This window comes from Cygnus atratus, chromosome 11 (genome assembly GCF_013377495.2).
Source record: "Cygnus atratus isolate AKBS03 ecotype Queensland, Australia chromosome 11, CAtr_DNAZoo_HiC_assembly, whole genome shotgun sequence".
Lineage (NCBI taxonomy): Eukaryota > Metazoa > Chordata > Aves > Anseriformes > Anatidae > Cygnus > Cygnus atratus.
This window is the reverse complement of record NC_066372.1, coordinates 7,195,508-7,213,162: the sequence shown is the minus strand read 5'-3', so window position 1 is coordinate 7,213,162 and position 17,655 is coordinate 7,195,508. Positions and strand designations below refer to the sequence as shown.

The 17,655-nt window shown below is 37.4% G+C and overlaps 1 protein-coding gene across 1 annotated transcript in view; it reads right to left on the bottom strand.

Annotated features, from left to right (window-relative positions):
• The window catches only part of TLN2 (talin 2), a 177,238-nt gene that overhangs the window by 63,744 nt on the left and 95,839 nt on the right, over nt 1-17,655 (bottom strand). The window contains exons 19-31 of the mRNA XM_035553894.2: nt 16,786-16,994; nt 16,169-16,267; nt 14,615-14,782; nt 12,866-13,160; nt 11,381-11,547; nt 10,311-10,439; nt 8,803-8,916; nt 6,827-6,940; nt 5,317-5,451; nt 4,343-4,471; nt 3,612-3,714; nt 1,624-1,832; nt 794-913 (exon numbers count right to left, since the gene is read on the bottom strand). Of these exons, the coding sequence (XP_035409787.1) occupies nt 794-913; nt 1,624-1,832; nt 3,612-3,714; nt 4,343-4,471; nt 5,317-5,451; nt 6,827-6,940; nt 8,803-8,916; nt 10,311-10,439; nt 11,381-11,547; nt 12,866-13,160; nt 14,615-14,782; nt 16,169-16,267; nt 16,786-16,994 (1,991 nt within the window). The remainder of the gene's footprint in view (nt 1-793; nt 914-1,623; nt 1,833-3,611; nt 3,715-4,342; nt 4,472-5,316; nt 5,452-6,826; nt 6,941-8,802; nt 8,917-10,310; nt 10,440-11,380; nt 11,548-12,865; nt 13,161-14,614; nt 14,783-16,168; nt 16,268-16,785; nt 16,995-17,655) is intronic.

Here is a 17,655-nt window from a genome sequence, read left to right as displayed (position 1 = left end):
CAAGCAAGCCTTTCTAGGGACAGAGAAGATAACAGCTATTTTATGGTCCAACTATGAAACTCAAAATGATGAACTCAGTGGAGAAAGTGGGAGAAATTTATTCTCCAAGTCATTGTTCACTTCCACAAACAAGCCTTCCAGAACAACCTACAAGTATCGGCAGTTCTTCAATGACTAAATTTAGTCCTGACCTGATTCAACCAAGCAGCATTGCAGTAATATTAAAATATAATCCCTCCTTCATTCACAGGGTAGCAGGATCACCAGTAGATGAGACAGAGTTGTTCAAGTCATGCAACCTTCCAGCAAGTTAGCAGTGCTCACAGTTGTTTTTTTTGTCCCCCCTCCACCCCTCCCTGACATGGATGCAGATAAATATAACAATTCATCTCTTCACACTTAACGGTTGTAGATGCACTAAAACTTTTTAAAGGACCTTTCTCCTTCAACTGAATTGGTCACCTAGGTGGGAGATGAATTATAATTTATAATTCTCATTTTCATATTCAATTTGTGAAGTCACAGTTAGCATTCTCAAAAACAAAACAAACCGTAATGGTGATGCAAGACAGCAATTTTAATACTGCTTTCATAAGCCCTAGGTACATTTCAACTTTCCCATGAACTAGAAGAACAGCATTTTAGCCAAGTAATTAATTTCTTAAACCTGCAAAACAAATAAAACATACTTGAAGTATACTTCAGGCACACTTGCTACATAATTTGATATGTGGAAAACCCAGATCAGCTCTTCAATTCTCTGAATTTATTTGTATGGTAAAAGACATCTCACCAAATCAACAAGGAGCTTCTTGCTAGACTCTCCAATACTCTTTAAAGCCACATCGACATCCTTTTGTCCAGGTAGACAATTCACACAGTTATTCAGCGAATGAGACACTGCTTTTGCCACCTACAACACAGAAGTAAACACACAGACACTGAGAAGGACTTAAGCAATCATTTAACTAACAAACAGGAGGAACAATCTAGAGCCAGCAATTTTTACAATTCTGACTCCAACAAAGCCATATTTGAAGCTTGGGATAAAGGCTGTACCACCCTAGCTATGGAAATGCACCAGAAGTTAACTATATACTAAACAGAAAAATCCTTTGCGTACCACTTATTTCAGATAAAGTCCAGATACTTATTTAAATCAAATCTCACCTCCTAAGAAATTATTTGAAATACAGGCCAAATAAAGATCTCTTCAAACCAGTTAAAGAACCTATTACTCCTTACAATCTTCAAAAGCAGTTGTGCTACTCATGTAGAAAAAAGTGTGCTCACATTTTGAAGATAACATGAGTACTAAGCCTTCTTTTGGCAATGAGTTTAACAGGTGTTTCATATTGCAATCAAGCAACCCACTCTTTTGTGGGTAAAAGCACCTAATTTCATCTTTGCATAAGTTGATTTCTCTGAAAGATTATTAAAATGCACTAAGTGCCATCTACATTCTTTGACACAAGCATAATGTTACAATTTGAGAGCTACTGGCAGTAATAGGCAGCTCTCTGACATTTCTTGAGGCCTGATCTGTTGTATTCTTTTACTATTTAGGGCTGCGTTCTATGCAATTTCAGTGGGTTTTCCATAATTCACATCGCCGCAACTTACCTGGGCTAATCTCTGCTGACTGTCCGCATCCCCCGGTGCAGCCAGGGCCTGCTTTGCCTCCTGGATAAGCATAGCAGACCCTTCCATGACATCCCTTGCTGAATCCAACATCGCATGCGCCGCTACGGGGTCAGTAGTTGATGCTGCAACCCCTCGTGCTGCCTGAGCCAAAGTCTTCAAAGCCTGAGCAGTTTCTCTTGCAGCAACTCCTATGTTCAGATTTCAACAAGGAATCTATTAGCACTCTTAGAGATAATTTTTGTATTTTATGACAGCTGAATTTGCAGGTTATGATCACATTGCAACACAACATTTCAAATGCAGTTTAAAAGATAACCTTCAAACATGACTACGTTTGAAATACACAGCATCATTTGCCAAGAGAAATGCCTGTAGTGAAGCCATAAAGTAAATCTTATACGCCAAAGAGGACATTCCAGAGCAGCTATAGATCAGTGACTATATCTCAGTGAAGCAGGGGTAAAGAAGGAAAGCTAAAAATTGGAAGTAAGATAAAAACTGCAGGGGAAAAGTGATTGTCTCCAAGAACTGTGTACATGACTTCAAAGGGGGAAAACGATTGTCTGCAAGAACTGTGTATATGACTTCAAAGCCAGAGCATCTGTCATTTCTGAAAATGTGGCTTTGGGGTTTTATAGAATCAACAGAGAAATAGCTTAAGTTCAAGCAATTAAAAATTAAATAAAAAGAAAACACTAAGGATGAGGTAACTTGATATAACTTAACCCCACTGTGAGTACAAGCAGATAAAAATAAAGTCAGAGAACATGTCATGAAATTGTTTTTAAATACATAGTGAAAACAAACTTACTATTGCAGCTTCAGACAAGGGGGAATGATTAATTAGTGAAGATAACCTGTAAAGACCTTTCATCACTGAGAACAGCAGAATATGCCATAATACCTGCAAACACTCAGCACTTGCTCAAGCAAAAAAAATCTTGCATAACAAAATACCATGATAGAAAATAGCGACATGAGCTCTGAAAAGGAACTCATTGCAAAACTTCCCAACTGAACAGCTTTTATAGCTTGATGTTAAGAGAACTAGATTCAATTATTAGATATCAGCTGCAAGTACCTGTATTCCTTCACCAGATATCCAGTGCTAACTTCTGCATAACTATGTAATAGAAACACAAGCCTTATTAATCCAATTACATCTGCTTCAAATGAAAGCAACTGTAAGTTACTTAGCCATGATGCAGTTATATCTAATGAAGTGGTAATTGCCGTAACGGATTTTATCAGTAATATAAAGAAAATTCTACTGTAGCATTTGCATCAACAGCTTCCATTTTTTACATAAAGGAGGGAATGGAACATTTTATCATTTATATGTAAACCTTCCCCAGCAACCCCCTGCAAGGAGCTTTCTCCTTATTAAGTGCTTCAGTCCCTAAAAGCACAGGTACAAAAACTGAGGCAATGTATAAAAAGAACCTATCACAGAATGTGCATGTCAATATTCCCTGTTGGCTTTACCCCAAACTATGCAAATGTGATTAATGAGCCAGAGAAGATAGTTACATGGGAAATGGTGAAACATCTAGTAAGAGATGCAATGTTTTAAACATTACCAAATCATCCCAAGTATGTTTGCATCTTGTGTTTCAAAACATATCCAAAGACCCTTTCAAGACTTGTGAAAGGACACAGCAACGTTTCAGTGGCACTGGCCTTTGAATTGCTTTACATTTTAGTTCTGTCCAGAAAGAGTTTGTGACACTTTCAAAAACAGCAGATGTCTCAATCTGGTTATGTACATAGAGCAGATTGGAACACTATTCTTTTATGAAGCACATTATTTACATTAGCAATTCCTACTAACTTGCCAAAATTCACTGTCAGCATAGAAATAAAGAAGTGAACAATTACTTGACTTCAGCACTCTGTGATAAGAGAGCCTTCTAACAAACATCATCTGGGAAGCAGAGTTCTCACAGACGTTATGAATAAAATGGTACCTGTGTAGTGCTCATTGCCTTGAGCAGCGCAAGTTAGCAACTGGGCCATTGATGAACCAACTGCTTTGGAGGTACTTCCCAGATCCTGAGCACATTTCTCAAGCTGTGAAAAGTTGCAAAGGACAGAATTCTTCGCTTAAACCTAACTAAAACACACTTGCCTTTTAAACAGTATTAAGAAAACTCCTCTCCTACCAAAAACAAGCTTTTATCTCAGCAACTGAACACAGAGTTTCTCTGAAGCCTTATTAGCATGTTTTCCCTGCCCCAGTTGAAATAAATTTACATATTAGGTCATAAGAACAACAAAATTAGAATTACAACATTTAATAATTAGCAATGGAAATCACTACCTTAAACTGTGGTAAGAAGGGAGTTTTTACCAAATAAAATATTTCTGTTTCTAAGAATACCAACTTTTGAGTTCTCATCTTTGTCCTCTATGAAAAAAAATTATCTTTTTGGAAAGACCGAAACATTACTACTACTAAATAATATTTTGTTCAATATAGAAGGAGGCCCTACAGTCCTGTGAGTACTTCTGATAAAAAACATTCCTCTGGTGTAGTAGGAACATACAATCTTTTTAAGAGAATCAGCTCAATATCCCACCAGCATGATCCCACCAGCATGATAATTATCCAAAGCCTCACGACTTATTTTGCCTCAAACACTTAATTTTTTTAACAGATAAGTTTGTTTATAAATGAAGGACACCCTTCATTAATTACAGTTTCTCCTGGGAGAGGTTTTAGCTGTCCATCCACAGCTGCCATCTTTGCATCTTGCAGTTCATTTTTGAGTGTCTGGACTGTATTCAAAGCAGAATCAATCTCCATTGGGCCACACGCTTCATGAGCCTATTCAGAAATCAGATCAGTAACACTGTTAGCACCTGTAAGACACTATTAGACATAGTAAATGCTTCAGATACAATCCCTCCAAAATATCTATTGGTCTCATGACTTCAGTAGCCCCTGTGGACATCTACACATCATGGCTTCCAAGCTACTGAGCAATACTCTTAGCTTGTGAATAGAATAACACTGGTAAGAGCCACCGCAGGAATGAGATGCACTTACCTTGTGTATACACATCTTCACATTAGGTAGTCCAGGTACTGAGAAAGTAACTCATGCAGTTTGGACTTCACCTTTGACAATAGTGTAACATAATTCAAGTCACATTGAACCCTCTAATCTGGCAGCCCACAATAACCAATAACTTGGCTGAAAATTTTGCAGATTGCTGAGGTGCAATTTGAGGTGTAATTTTTGCTACAATCCTCATTTGGGGCTTCAGCATTAACAAGAAGATAAGGCTTTCCACTAAGACTTTTTAAAAAAAAAAACAACATCAAGTTTAGAAGTCTGTGTGTCAAACACAGACACCCTCTACCCCTCATATTTAAAGGGAACAGTTCCAGGCTAACTCTGTGCATACCTCCCTGCCATGTTTCTGTTATGTCAGTAGTAACACAAGCTTTTCAGTTTTCTTGTCAGTTATTCTTCCCCTGTTCATTACAACACAGAAGCCACATGGGACTCTGAGCAAACCATGCATGAAGGCAACACTGAAGCAAACACTGCCTGAGCATGAACCATTCCCTTTGGGTGGAAGGGGGAGAAGACAGTACAGCCAAGGAGTGAACCTGTGACGACCATTTGGGCCATCTTGCTTTAGCTAATTAAAACTACTATCCTACCTTCTGAGAGGCAGTTCGTAGCTCAGCTAAGCTGGTTGCAAGGTTCTTCGCGCACTGACTTAGCTGCATTGCTGCTGCTTGATCAGTCACAGTGGGTACTGCAGCTTTAGCAGATGCCACCATTTTACTTCCAGGCTGTCCAAAGAAGAACCAGGAACACAATTTTATAAGTTCATTTTCTTTAAGTAAGACTTAGGATTTAATGAACATGCTGGTTCCCCCATTCACACAACCATGAGCTTTTTACATCTTCTGCAATGACCACTTCATGCACTTGCCTGCTCCTTATCCATGAACCTCCTAGACTGCAACCTTTTTTATTCATATGCTACACCCGATTATAATTCCAAATTGCAGTGTCCTCTGCAGCAGAGAACATTTGTTCTTTACTACTACACCAGTCACTTTGTAGGCAACAATGGAAGCCAAGAGGCCTTAAAGTATTTGTACAGACTGCTTAGAACTATTTAAATTTGCAGTTCAGCTATTCAGCATCTAGGTGGTACGATCAGGTCCAGATGGTATTAATGGGAAATTTCTTTCAGCATTTCCAAATATTAAATTCTTTCAAAATTCTGTACACTGAAAAAATTAATACACGCTATGACTCTTCACAGGGTTGGTTTCCTGCTAATGCAGTTAAGCTGCTTTCCTGATTCACACCACCGCTTTGGTACACACATACAGCCAGAGAGGAGGCAGATTATTTTAATGACTACAGAGGGAATCATACAGCAAAATAGCGACAGAACTGTATGTGATGCTTCTACTACATGAGACCATAAAGAACATGCTAACAGCATCTAATGAAAGAGTTCGCTTCCACTTCATATTGAAGGCATAACTGAAGCTTATTAATGATAGTGTCATTACACAGACAATTAATTTCTTCAGTTTGTTTCTTGTCAAGAGTAAACCCAATAGCATTATCGACACTCTTGATTTTATCTTTTTTCCTTTTTTTTTTTTTCCCTGGATGTTTTGGAAGAAGCAGACTAAAGATTTGTTTTGAACAGAAGCCAAATCAAGATCTATAACATCTGTAGATTAATATCTAAAAATCATCGTAATGTTCCCTTTTATTCGTGAAGAATTCTCAAGATTGTTGCTGCAGCACTGTGACTCTATCTTCACTACAAATGGTTACAACAACATCTCTTATATTCAAGATCCCCGTTTAGAAAGATGCTGAACTGTCACCACCTTGTTCATTAAACTCTTTCCAAGAAAGCAAATGCCACTACAACAAATGTTTTTTTCTCCATACATTTCAGTTTTCCTGTTTCTTACATCCAAAATTTTGACAGCTTTCACTCTCCACAGGTTCAGCATGTTTCAGCCACCTGACCTGAGGAGCTAAGTTCTCCTTAGCCATGGCAAAATCCCAGTCTGCCATGAACTTCTTTACATTGTTTTTAACAGTTTACTGCTTATTTGTCACAAACAAAAACATAATTAAGAAGTGCCTTTTCTTCTGATGGAATCTACTACAATGATTGATTTACTTCACCTGAAGGAAGTTTTGGCTGGAATTTATTAGAGCAAGCTGAGCACTGAGGTCTTCTGCCTGAGCTTGACTTCCTCGTACACCCTGCACCAACTGAGGAATGTGGTCTGCAACATTCTATAGTAAACAAAAGGAGAAGTTTTCAGCATATAAATATGAACCCTCTGACATTAAAACAAGCCCCTTCCCTGTCCCTCTCAAATACAACTGGTAAAACTCACAGGTATAATACTCTTCTGACTTCAAAGAATTTGTTTAGGAGTCCATGGAACTCAATTAATACATGATCGGATTTCTCAGAGACATTCTGTTTTTACTTAGAAATGTTTATTTCCACTACTCATTAGTTGAAAGACCCTACTAGACAATCAAGATTCTTGTGAAAAATTAGGTATTTATACAGCATTTTGAATGACTTCCTTTATATGCATACATGCCAGTAGCGGAGATAAGTGACAGATTTTCAAAAGAGTGTCTTGTTTTCAGAAAAGCAAAATTGAGTACCTCATGCTGCTTTTCCTTAACATCTAATACTAAGTTTATACTACAACTATAGAATTCTGAAGTGTAGATTGTCAAAACAACATTCTTGGACTGCCCAAATTCAAGCTCATATAACTCTTTCACTTCACATTAATCTTACCTCAGCAGTGCAATACTGTTTTTAATCCCCAAAGTACAAAAATAGGTATTGATCTTCTCTACTATCTAATAAATCATCAAGATCAAATGAGAATGGACTGTAATGTATGCAGCGAATCAGCTTTTTATTATTATTATTCACACTAAAACAGCAGCTGTCTACAACACAATCCTGATATGTACAGCATTCTTTATTTCCCAAATTTCTTAGGAACACCACCATAACAAGAAATAATTGCTGCATATTAACGTGGTTTTTAAAAGATGCTTTCTTTCATGGTTTGGTTCTCATTCCCTGCATAACTGTTCTCTCTGCAAGAATACACTTTTGCCTTCTATTATCCTTTTAATTATTTTTTTAATGTAATTTCTTTTAGAATTGTGAAGAAACATCTGTCTAACATTTGTTAGAAATTAAGCTGTCAAATGTAGCTCAAGAACAAAGCAGAACAGCTTCTCACCACAGGGACTCTTAATTCTAGCTTGGAACTATAAAAACATACTTGACTTTAGGCATACCTTGAAATCTGTGGTCTTAGCAGCTTAAATTGCAATCTAAGAATCATGTAAACCGAAATTATGGTCTACACCTTAGTTCTGAGTGACATTTAAGGCCCCAGCTGCTTGTAGACTGAACAACAGAATAGGATGATCAGTGTTGTTAATTATATAACCAATACATTAAATAAAGATTTCACTGCATTATCCTATAAGTCACTATTGCTACTCCATCCTTCGTTTTGGAAAATTCCAAAGCTACTTTTATTCCACTGCAGACTTCGGTACCATTTCACTGCTTTCATCATTCAACAGCCTGTTTTTATGACCATGGAGGTACTCAGTTGCCAAAGAGCATAACCATGCACTGAACTGATGGACAAGACTTCTTGCCAGTGTACAAATTTGAGCAACCAGACTCATATAACACAGTGCTTTCAGCATAGCTCTGCATACACACTACTGCTGACTGTTTTACAACAAAACTTCCACTTAAAACGCTTGCTTAAGGTGACTTGTTTATTACTTGGATACATGCTGAGGTATATAAACCTGCAATCCTTTCTAGCAAGATGTTTTCAGGGGTTCTGTAGGAAGCAATTCTTTGCACTTACCGTAGCTCAGCTTTCTAAGGCTCTCCATATATTAGAACACATAAACCAGGGGAAAAAACAACGAATGATGGTTCTGCCGAACCCATATTGATGAATGTGGAGATACATATATTTCATTTTTCAGTCTCTGTTGAGATTAAAATGATATGACTAGAGAGGTCTGTCTTCATCTCCCCATAAATCTGAGTTTGAGAATTATTTGTCAATAGGTAGTGATAGGTTTACCTTACAGCTCTGCACAAGTTGCTGGTGGGCTGCAGTGTTCTTATTTGAAACAGCTGCATTCTGAGAAGCTGCAATAGTCTGAGTAGCAGCAGCTGCAGCTTGTTTAGCTGCAATCTTAGGAGAAAAAGAAATAGATAAAAACACTTAACGATTATAGTAATTCAGAGGATGAAATACATACTCTAACTAACTTTGAAGCTAACAACTTTGATAGATTAAGACACTATCCCTTGATTAATTTGATTTGCCTTGAAGGAAATAGGCCCCAGGATGAAGATGAGCTGAACACTGTTATACAGATGTTTACCTGATTTGTTATTTGATTTGAAGGTCCCTTCCAACCCAAACCATTCAGCTTGTATAATCCATCTTGCCAAAAAAGCAAATGGTGAAAACAAGCTCCTGCCTTGGGTGAAAGGGTAGTTGTGAGCTCCTGCCATTTGTATCTTAGGCTGCAATATTACCAAAAGATCTCACTTATAGAAAACAGCTCTGATCAGTTAGCTGCTTAGAAAGAAACCCACAGAAAACAAGCAAAGTAGATAGCATATGGCTACATTAACATCTCTGACCAAAGACTGAAGGGAGCCCATGCTTTCTTCTACTGAGATGGCTCTTCGGCAGAACTGATGCAGAGGTACAAATTGTTCTGGTATTAATGAGTCTAGATGCACTGAGAAGGTCTTCTTCAAATACTTAGGACTTCTATTATTTATTTTATTACTCTCCCTCTTGCAAAATTAAAAATTCAACAATTTATCCAAGACATTCCAAAATGTTGTGCAATGCTCTTCTTTAACTGGCCCACTAAACACAACCAAGCATAAAGTTCATCCTCATCATTACACACTTCATTCCTTTAAGGCATTATGTATTCTCAGAGCAATATAAAAAAAATGATTTTTCTATAAAGTTTTCCTGCATTCAGTTAGAAAAGTGAGGCATGATTCATTTCCTAAAATACACCTAATTTTTGTTCTATACAGATAGAGGAGCTTAAATGAACTTCTGGAATATGGTTATTGACTAAGGTCTTCTTGTTTGTCTAATCTAATTGTACCTGAAACATTTTCAGATTACCAAAAATAACATTTGGAAACCAGAGATTAGTGATGGGTGGTTGTGTTTTTTTTGTTTGTTTGTTTGTTGTTTTGTTTTTTGTTATTTTTTTCTCTTTCTACATTCTAGCTGAAAACAGGAAGATCAAGCCCTGCCTGCAAGACAAACTTCAGCTAAATTTCACCTTTAGTGCACAGTGAACCTTTAGTTCAATGCCTTCTGAATCAAATGCTTGCACCAGTTGACTACATCAGTGATAAAAGTTATTTAAATTTCCTGTATCTGACAACTATGGTATTCTATGCTACCATCATAAATTTCAAGCCCTGTACTCTGGAACTGATCTTACAGCACTTAGAACTTCTCCTGAAGCATGCATTTCTAATTGTTTCAGCTAGAGATTTATCAAAATATAGTAAACTGAAAATTAAACAGTATCTGGTTCCAACCTCTAATCTGTTGACGATTTTCTTCTTGATGGCATTCTGTGCAGCAGCATTTGTGGCGACACGCAATCCCTCTGCTGCTTCTCGCAGACGCTGTTGTTGATCCTCATTTTCAGGATTGGCTGCAGCTCCCTGCACAAAATTTCAGAGCAAAAACCATCAGCCTCAGAAGCTGTTCCTGGAGAGAATGTAGATGAATATTAAACCTTTAGTTACAGACAGTATGCTACATCAGCCTGTATTTTCTATATATTACCTTAGCCAAAGTTAGAAGAACATTTGACTACTAGAAAAATATTAAACCATTAAAAGCATATGCAGAAAACAATGCTAGTGCAAGATCGTTTCTGTTCTTACTGATTGTTAAGTGCTTTCAGGATAGATTTATTTGTATACAATTTTTTGCTTTACATACTAGTTCAGCTGGAGAAGAAATTGTTTTGTTAAATGCTTCTGTTGTGATCTGTGGAAATATACTTTGATTATATGAATGTTGGTTTTGAAAAAAAAAAACACATTTCAAAATTCCTAATTTAATATGCATTTCAGTAACTGTAGTCCAAACCCTGAGATTTAACACAGTGCGTTTTCTCCATTTGAAGTCTGAGAAGGCTGAGAAAGTACTGGAAAGTCAAGGATATGCTTGTAGCCAGGGACATGGGTCTTTTAGAGGCCTAGGACAATTGCTGGCCCTGATCTATAAAAGTCTTTTTGAGTACAGGATCTGGGACTCAACTCAAAGAATCTAGGCCTAACTTAGTGGATTTAAATAGTTTTCCAGCACAGAAAGGAAAGAGAAGTTCAGATATTTGCCTCTTGTGAGAACAAACATGGAGCAGGAAGGTGGGGAGGTGTACATGGTATACAATACACCAAACATTCCCCGACTGTAGGAAACTGTTCGCAAAAGAAACAGAGGCAGAGCAGACTAACCCATTACACTGAAAACACTTACAGGATAAGAAAAACTGTCTACTGTCAGCCGAATCTAATCTATAATATACCACATACTATCTCTACTTCACGTATAACTACACAGTTTTAAGCTGACAGTTACTTCAATTACCCAGTACCTTTGCAGCTTCAACCATGCGGGCTGTAGAATCTGCCAGGAGCTTTGCAGCAGCTAGGAGCTTCTTTGAGTTGTCCATATCAATTTCTGCTTCAGCATCCGACCTCATAGCATTGACAAGATCTGAGGTAGCTTGAGCCAGTACCCTGGCCTGCCGTACCATTTCACCTATGATATACAATTATGTTTTTACTGTCCCCATCTTTACATTTCAGCTTTGATTTAAAAAGTCAACAAGATAAAAATAGTCACATTTGCTGAAGTACTCATTTTATTTGACAAGGATATATAAGTAGTTCATAGCACAGTAGCTTCACAAAGTCTTGGATGACAATAATAAATGGAAAATAAATGTCATACAAGATTATCTTTTACTAAATCCTTCTGTACAGAAGCCAAATGATCTATAATTGACAGTTGAACATAAGACTTAATATACTTTATTGTATATATATACACACACACATACACACTAATTAAACCCCTTTGAGTAGCAGAGTATTAGCTTTTTTTTTTTTTTGGCAGCTTTCAACTGGAAGATTTAGAAGGGTTTAGCAAACAATGTTCCTGTATGTCTTGTAAAAATCTTGATCATTCATTTCTCAGAGAAGCTGCTTTTAGGGTCAACATACCCCCAAGAATTCATATTACTTCCCCACACAAGTTCCTGTAGAAGAGCACCGCACAGCTGAAATGACAGTTCCTTGAAAAAATAAATATCTGAAAGAATCTGAATCTACAAGAAAAGATTAGTTGGTTCATATTGGCTGTATTGTGAATACAGCTGTGACAGTGATATATTTCCTGTCCTTGTGTTCAGATAACACAAAAGAGGGAGGAGATCAAAACCATACAATCCCCAAGAGGTACCACAACCGCTTTTTAAAATTGGTGCCATTTTAAAAGTTTATACGAATTGTCTTGTTATCAAATAGACACTGCCTCTTCACACCGTTGATAATTCATCCCATTTTTAACCACTGAAATATCACTACTCTATTTAATTTCCTGTGGGGTTTTGGTTTATTTTGTTTCTGAAAGTTCACATTGGGTCATTTCACAATATTAGGTATCTCAAGTCTGCCTGGTTCTAGAATTTGCACATTTTAGAAACGTCACAAGCAGCAAAATAATTTTTAAAACCTACAACAAAATCTAAGCACAAAGAAATCCATCACTGGCAAGTGTTCACTTAGGTACCTGTCCTCCTATTCAGAGATGAGGACTTACTGCACAATTTTGTGAAGTGAAACAGTAAAAGAAAAACACTGAATACTACAGTGATCCTTTAGCATGGTATTCATTGTTTTCATAGAATATTCATTCTATCTAGCATGCAGCTATGTACATTTCACTGATTTAACATTATGGGTTGAGTGACCATGAGCGTGCTCGCAGAGTACCCTACAGAGCTTTTAAACTTTATTCATTTGAAATGTGCAAATCTCCAAATCATGAAAAGCTATTATCCATTAAAGAGACTTACCAGCATCCCCCATTGAACTGAAAATACTCTCCGTGACACACATGATGGTATCTGTGGCCTGATCATAGCGACCAATAGGTTCTCCCCTGCTTGCAAACTGGCGGACATGCTGCAAGAGGTCATTCAGGGCTTGGCTGACAATGCTGGCAGCTGCACCAACCTGCTTTAGTAACTCAGTATCATCTGTGGCAGCCTGGCAGGCCCTCACGCAGTTCTCCACTGAACGGTCCACCAGTTTCCCTGCCTCAATCAGCTGTTCCTGGCACACCGGGGAGCTGATGGTGGGACTCACGACCTGCATGGGGAAGACAGACAAAACATTCAGAAAATGGCTTATTTGCAAATTTTCCAATTACCAGTAAGCAAAACATCTGCTGTATTAGAGGTTTTAATCCTTAACAGATCTGTTTTCCCTAGACAGAAAGCCCTGTAGTGAGTATTCAGATAGGTAGCTTCACACATTTAAGTTAGGAATCTGGGCTGTGGATGTCAATCTTCACTTAGATGCAAGAACACAAGCCACCACCTTGTTTCATGCTTCTTCAGCAGCTGCTGACCTGAGCAATCACTTAACACTGGTTCTGTAAGACAGGCATTCACCAAACTCCTCAAAAAAACCCAAGTACACTTAGCACACTTGTGTACTCTAGAGTTCCAAGTAAAATTAAATCTTAATTGGAATTGGTATTTTGTATAGCCTTCTCATACCAGCCTTCTGTTTGTTTGTTTAAATAAGTTACTCGTCAAAAGCCACACAACGCTATTTCTGAAGCTACAAGTAATAAACTCAGTAATCTACAGATTAGAAACAACCCTTCCCCATTTTGACCAGGCCTATCCAGACAGTTTTTAGCAATGGGAAAACTGTGCATATCTTATAAGGAAAAAAAGGATGCCACTGGTCATCTAATTCTGTACTGAAGAAATTCACAGGCAGTAAGAACATCAAGTCGAGATAATGAAAATTCATACATATTCATTACAAAAAGCCCTTACAGCCAAAGATATAAGGTGAAAATATTGAAAATGTAATAGCTAAAATTGGCTATTAGTTTTATTATAAGCCTCCTGGATGTTTCCGAATAGTTGAATACACATTTTCCAATCACAAGTAACCTTATGAAAACTGAATCTGCAGACTTTGAAAGCAGTTTCCAAAGTCAGTAGTGTGAATTGCTTTCATTAAATCAAAAAAGGCTACAAACAACGTAATGTTCCAAGTGTAGACTTGAGACTTTAGGATCTGATCAACTCTTTTGTACTTTTCTTATACTGAGAAACAATACTTGGCCAAAAGCAATGGACCCTATTAAAACAATTAGGCTACTGTGAAACAATGCAGATATATTTAATATCAATGATTACTAAGTTGATTTTAACTTCAGCATGAATACTAACTTTTAATTATTTGAATTTTAGATTAGGTGAATTCAGTGTAATTCTAGTCTTCATCAGAAAACTTGCACAGTTCCCTAGGTATGCTGTATTTCTAGGGCTTTTTTTTTTCTTAAAGTTACTATTTTGATCATTATCATCAGATGATCGATATTTTCTACGGAATCTCCCCTGGGGATTACAGCAGTACCTCACATCCTCTGGGCCGATATTTGATTGCCACTCTTATGGGTGACCATTTATTAATCATCAAGTTTGACATTGCACAAGCCTCCAACTACAATATTATGACAGTATATTGCCTGAGCTACTGGAAACACACAGAAGCAATCTCATGAACACTGGTAGCCTCACCTTGGCACAAGCCACGAGCTGGGAAGTAGAGAGTGCACATTGTGTAGCAGCAGCAATGACCCTGTTCTGCAGGACTGTATCCTCAGCAACCTGTGCTACGTTCTTGGCCTTCAGCACTAACATGGCAGCAGCATTTGCAACAGCTTTGGCCAGACTCATTAGAACATCCTGATAAAATAAACAGAAAAAAATCAGTATTATAAACTAATAGTATATACTTTGTTTATACAAGATCAAGTCTTCTCAAGGTAATTACATATATATATTATATATATATAAAATCCATGTATCAAAACATTAAAAAAAATAAGAAAGGCAGCAAACATAGATACTACTGAGAAAACTTGACAATTTTCTACTCTTAGTAAAAATAATCTTATATGTGCTATGGAGTGTTGGAGAAACCAGGTAAGGAAGAGGGATGGTTTATCATGCCTTCATGTCTTAAAAATACAACGAAAACCTGGTGTTTTCAATTTCTGAAATTCAGATTTTCTGCCACAAAATTAAAGTTACACATAAGTATATGGAATGTAGCATTTTAAGTGGTAAAACAGGAAGCTTTTTTTTGTACTATTTAATTGCAGGAATTAATTCATGAGTGTTTTAATTTTTCACTTTCAAGGAATGTTTAGGTTCTTTCCTTTACCAAGGAAGAAAGCAGCGGGCTGCAATACATATATTAAACTAGGAATACAAACAGTAACTGATGAAACTTGCAGACAGGTTTACTAGTGAATAAAGTGTTAAAATGGCCTTTATTTCTATGAGTAGACATTTTTCATGACGTCCTCCAGATTTCTACCTTCTGCTGTAGATTACTTCCCCTTGTTTCTGAGGGGAACCTTATCTTGGCACTGAGTGAAGAAGATGCATTTATAACAGAGCATTTAAGGACAACAGTTTTAAACTGCTAATAGGTTATTACGTGATTAAGCCAAACAGGCATTATCCTTTGACATCTGATAATACTAATCACCTTAAAGAAGTTACATTTGTAATACGAAAATTTTCTCCTCATCAGTTTGCCAGAAAGTTTTGTACACATGCATACATATACACACAGTAAAACATATACATTTAACGAAAAGAAATACTCATTGTTTATTAATCTTCATAAATACATAAATTCAATAGGCTTAATAGTTTGCAAAAACAGGGAAACACGAGGAGGGGCAAGAACTGAAGTTGCCTGCATGCAAGTGCAAATTTTAATCCCATAAAATCCCTGTGTCTTACAGAGCAAGCAAGGATCTGACTAGTATGTATATACTATGAGCCATGCATTCTCAACACAGGGGGAGTATAGCACAAACAGCTTTCCATGGAGCAAGAAACCATCTGTATGATGTATAGAATGAAGGAGTTTCTACAAAAACAGCATTCTATGATCATATAATTAAAATAATTTCACAATGGATTAACCTTAATTACCATTGAGCAATCTCAAATCTAACATTTCCAAATCACACTTGGCAAAGCCTGGTTTGATGCAATGGCCTCCTCATTATTAAGCTACACAGCTCTGGCAAAGACAAGCAACCCCCTCATTACCTGGAACCTTTCATCTGTTTCATTCTCTCCAATCTGTCTCAGTAGCTCCCCGCTTGCTTGCCCAATGCTTCCAGCTGCAGTCAAAACCGTCTGTCGAGGCTGGAAAAATAATTGTGGAAAATAAATTCAAAGACAACACGCTTTATTTAAACATCGGATTTCTTCAAGGAGCCTCTGCATTAGCATGCAGTCAATATGATTAAAAAATTAAACCAAAAATACTTTGGAAAAATCTTTTCTATATACACAGCTGGATTATTTTGCAAGTTTCATCTGTAGTGCTCCCTGAGAATGTGTGAAGAACTTTGAAGAATTTGAATAGACATTACTGCAGTAACTCCAAGGAAAATTAACGATGGACAGCCAATAGGCCAACTGATCTGAAACAGCAGCAGATTTCAGTCATCTTCTTCAAAACAAATATCTCCTTTATGCTGAGTCTGTTTTGTCTGTGGCAGTAATTTGTGAGTGAACTTCCTTGTCCTTCTCTCAACCCATGAACTTTTTTCCCCCCATCATATTTTCTCAAAATGTCCTTTTGAGGAGAGGGCCTTGAGTAAGAGGGAGTAAGCATGGTGGTGCTTAGCTGCCCATCAGTGTTAAATCACCACACTCACCTCCCCTGAGGTAGGTTGCACAGCCTTCAGCAAGTCTGAGACAGCACTGGCTAATGTTCGAGCAGCTTTCAGGAGGTCCTCTCCACTTCCGACTTCATCATCCATGAGAGCAGCAAGCAGTTTTACACCTTTAGACATCTCAGTGAGGTTGGAGGAGATGGTTGTAATTGCACATCCCACAGCAGTATAGTCTGTGTCAACTGGGTCACCTGCAGAACAAATGGTTTTTCATGAGCAGAATGCTTCAGTGGTTACAAGGGAAAATGAGGTAGCCACGACAGGCTACACTCTGGTGAGAGATAACAGATACGTTTCTTGGCCATCCTTAAATGTCTACTAAGTAATTTCAGTGTCATTTAAAAATTAAGGTCAGCTATCACTTTTCCAGTCTCTACATTTCTCTTCTAATAGAATTTCTCTTCATCCAATGCAATTTGCTGACAAGTCCACAGTTTGAGCTATTTTCCCAGTTTCAACCTTGAAAGAACCCAAGGTCACATGGTATTAACCCCTTTAGGTCACTCACAGCTCCTTCAGCTTGTAATTTGCCAAAGCAAAACCACTGTCAATAAACATCTGTAACCTCTAACAACTGTCAAACAATTAATGCTTTTCAGAATAACCTTGCAGAGACTGCTTTGTTGAATAAGCAAGCTATACTTTTCATCAACAGTAGTAACTTTAATGTTAGAGATGATAAATTGAATATAAGAAAATTGTGTTGAGAGGGACATAAAGCTTCTTTTGCATGTCAATGCACTTAACTATTGGACTATTTTGAAGAAAATTTCTCCCCAGCCCCCTCATAGTCTGTCCCTATGATACCTGAATTAGACTGATAAATAATTAGGAAACTGCAAGAAAGCCCTT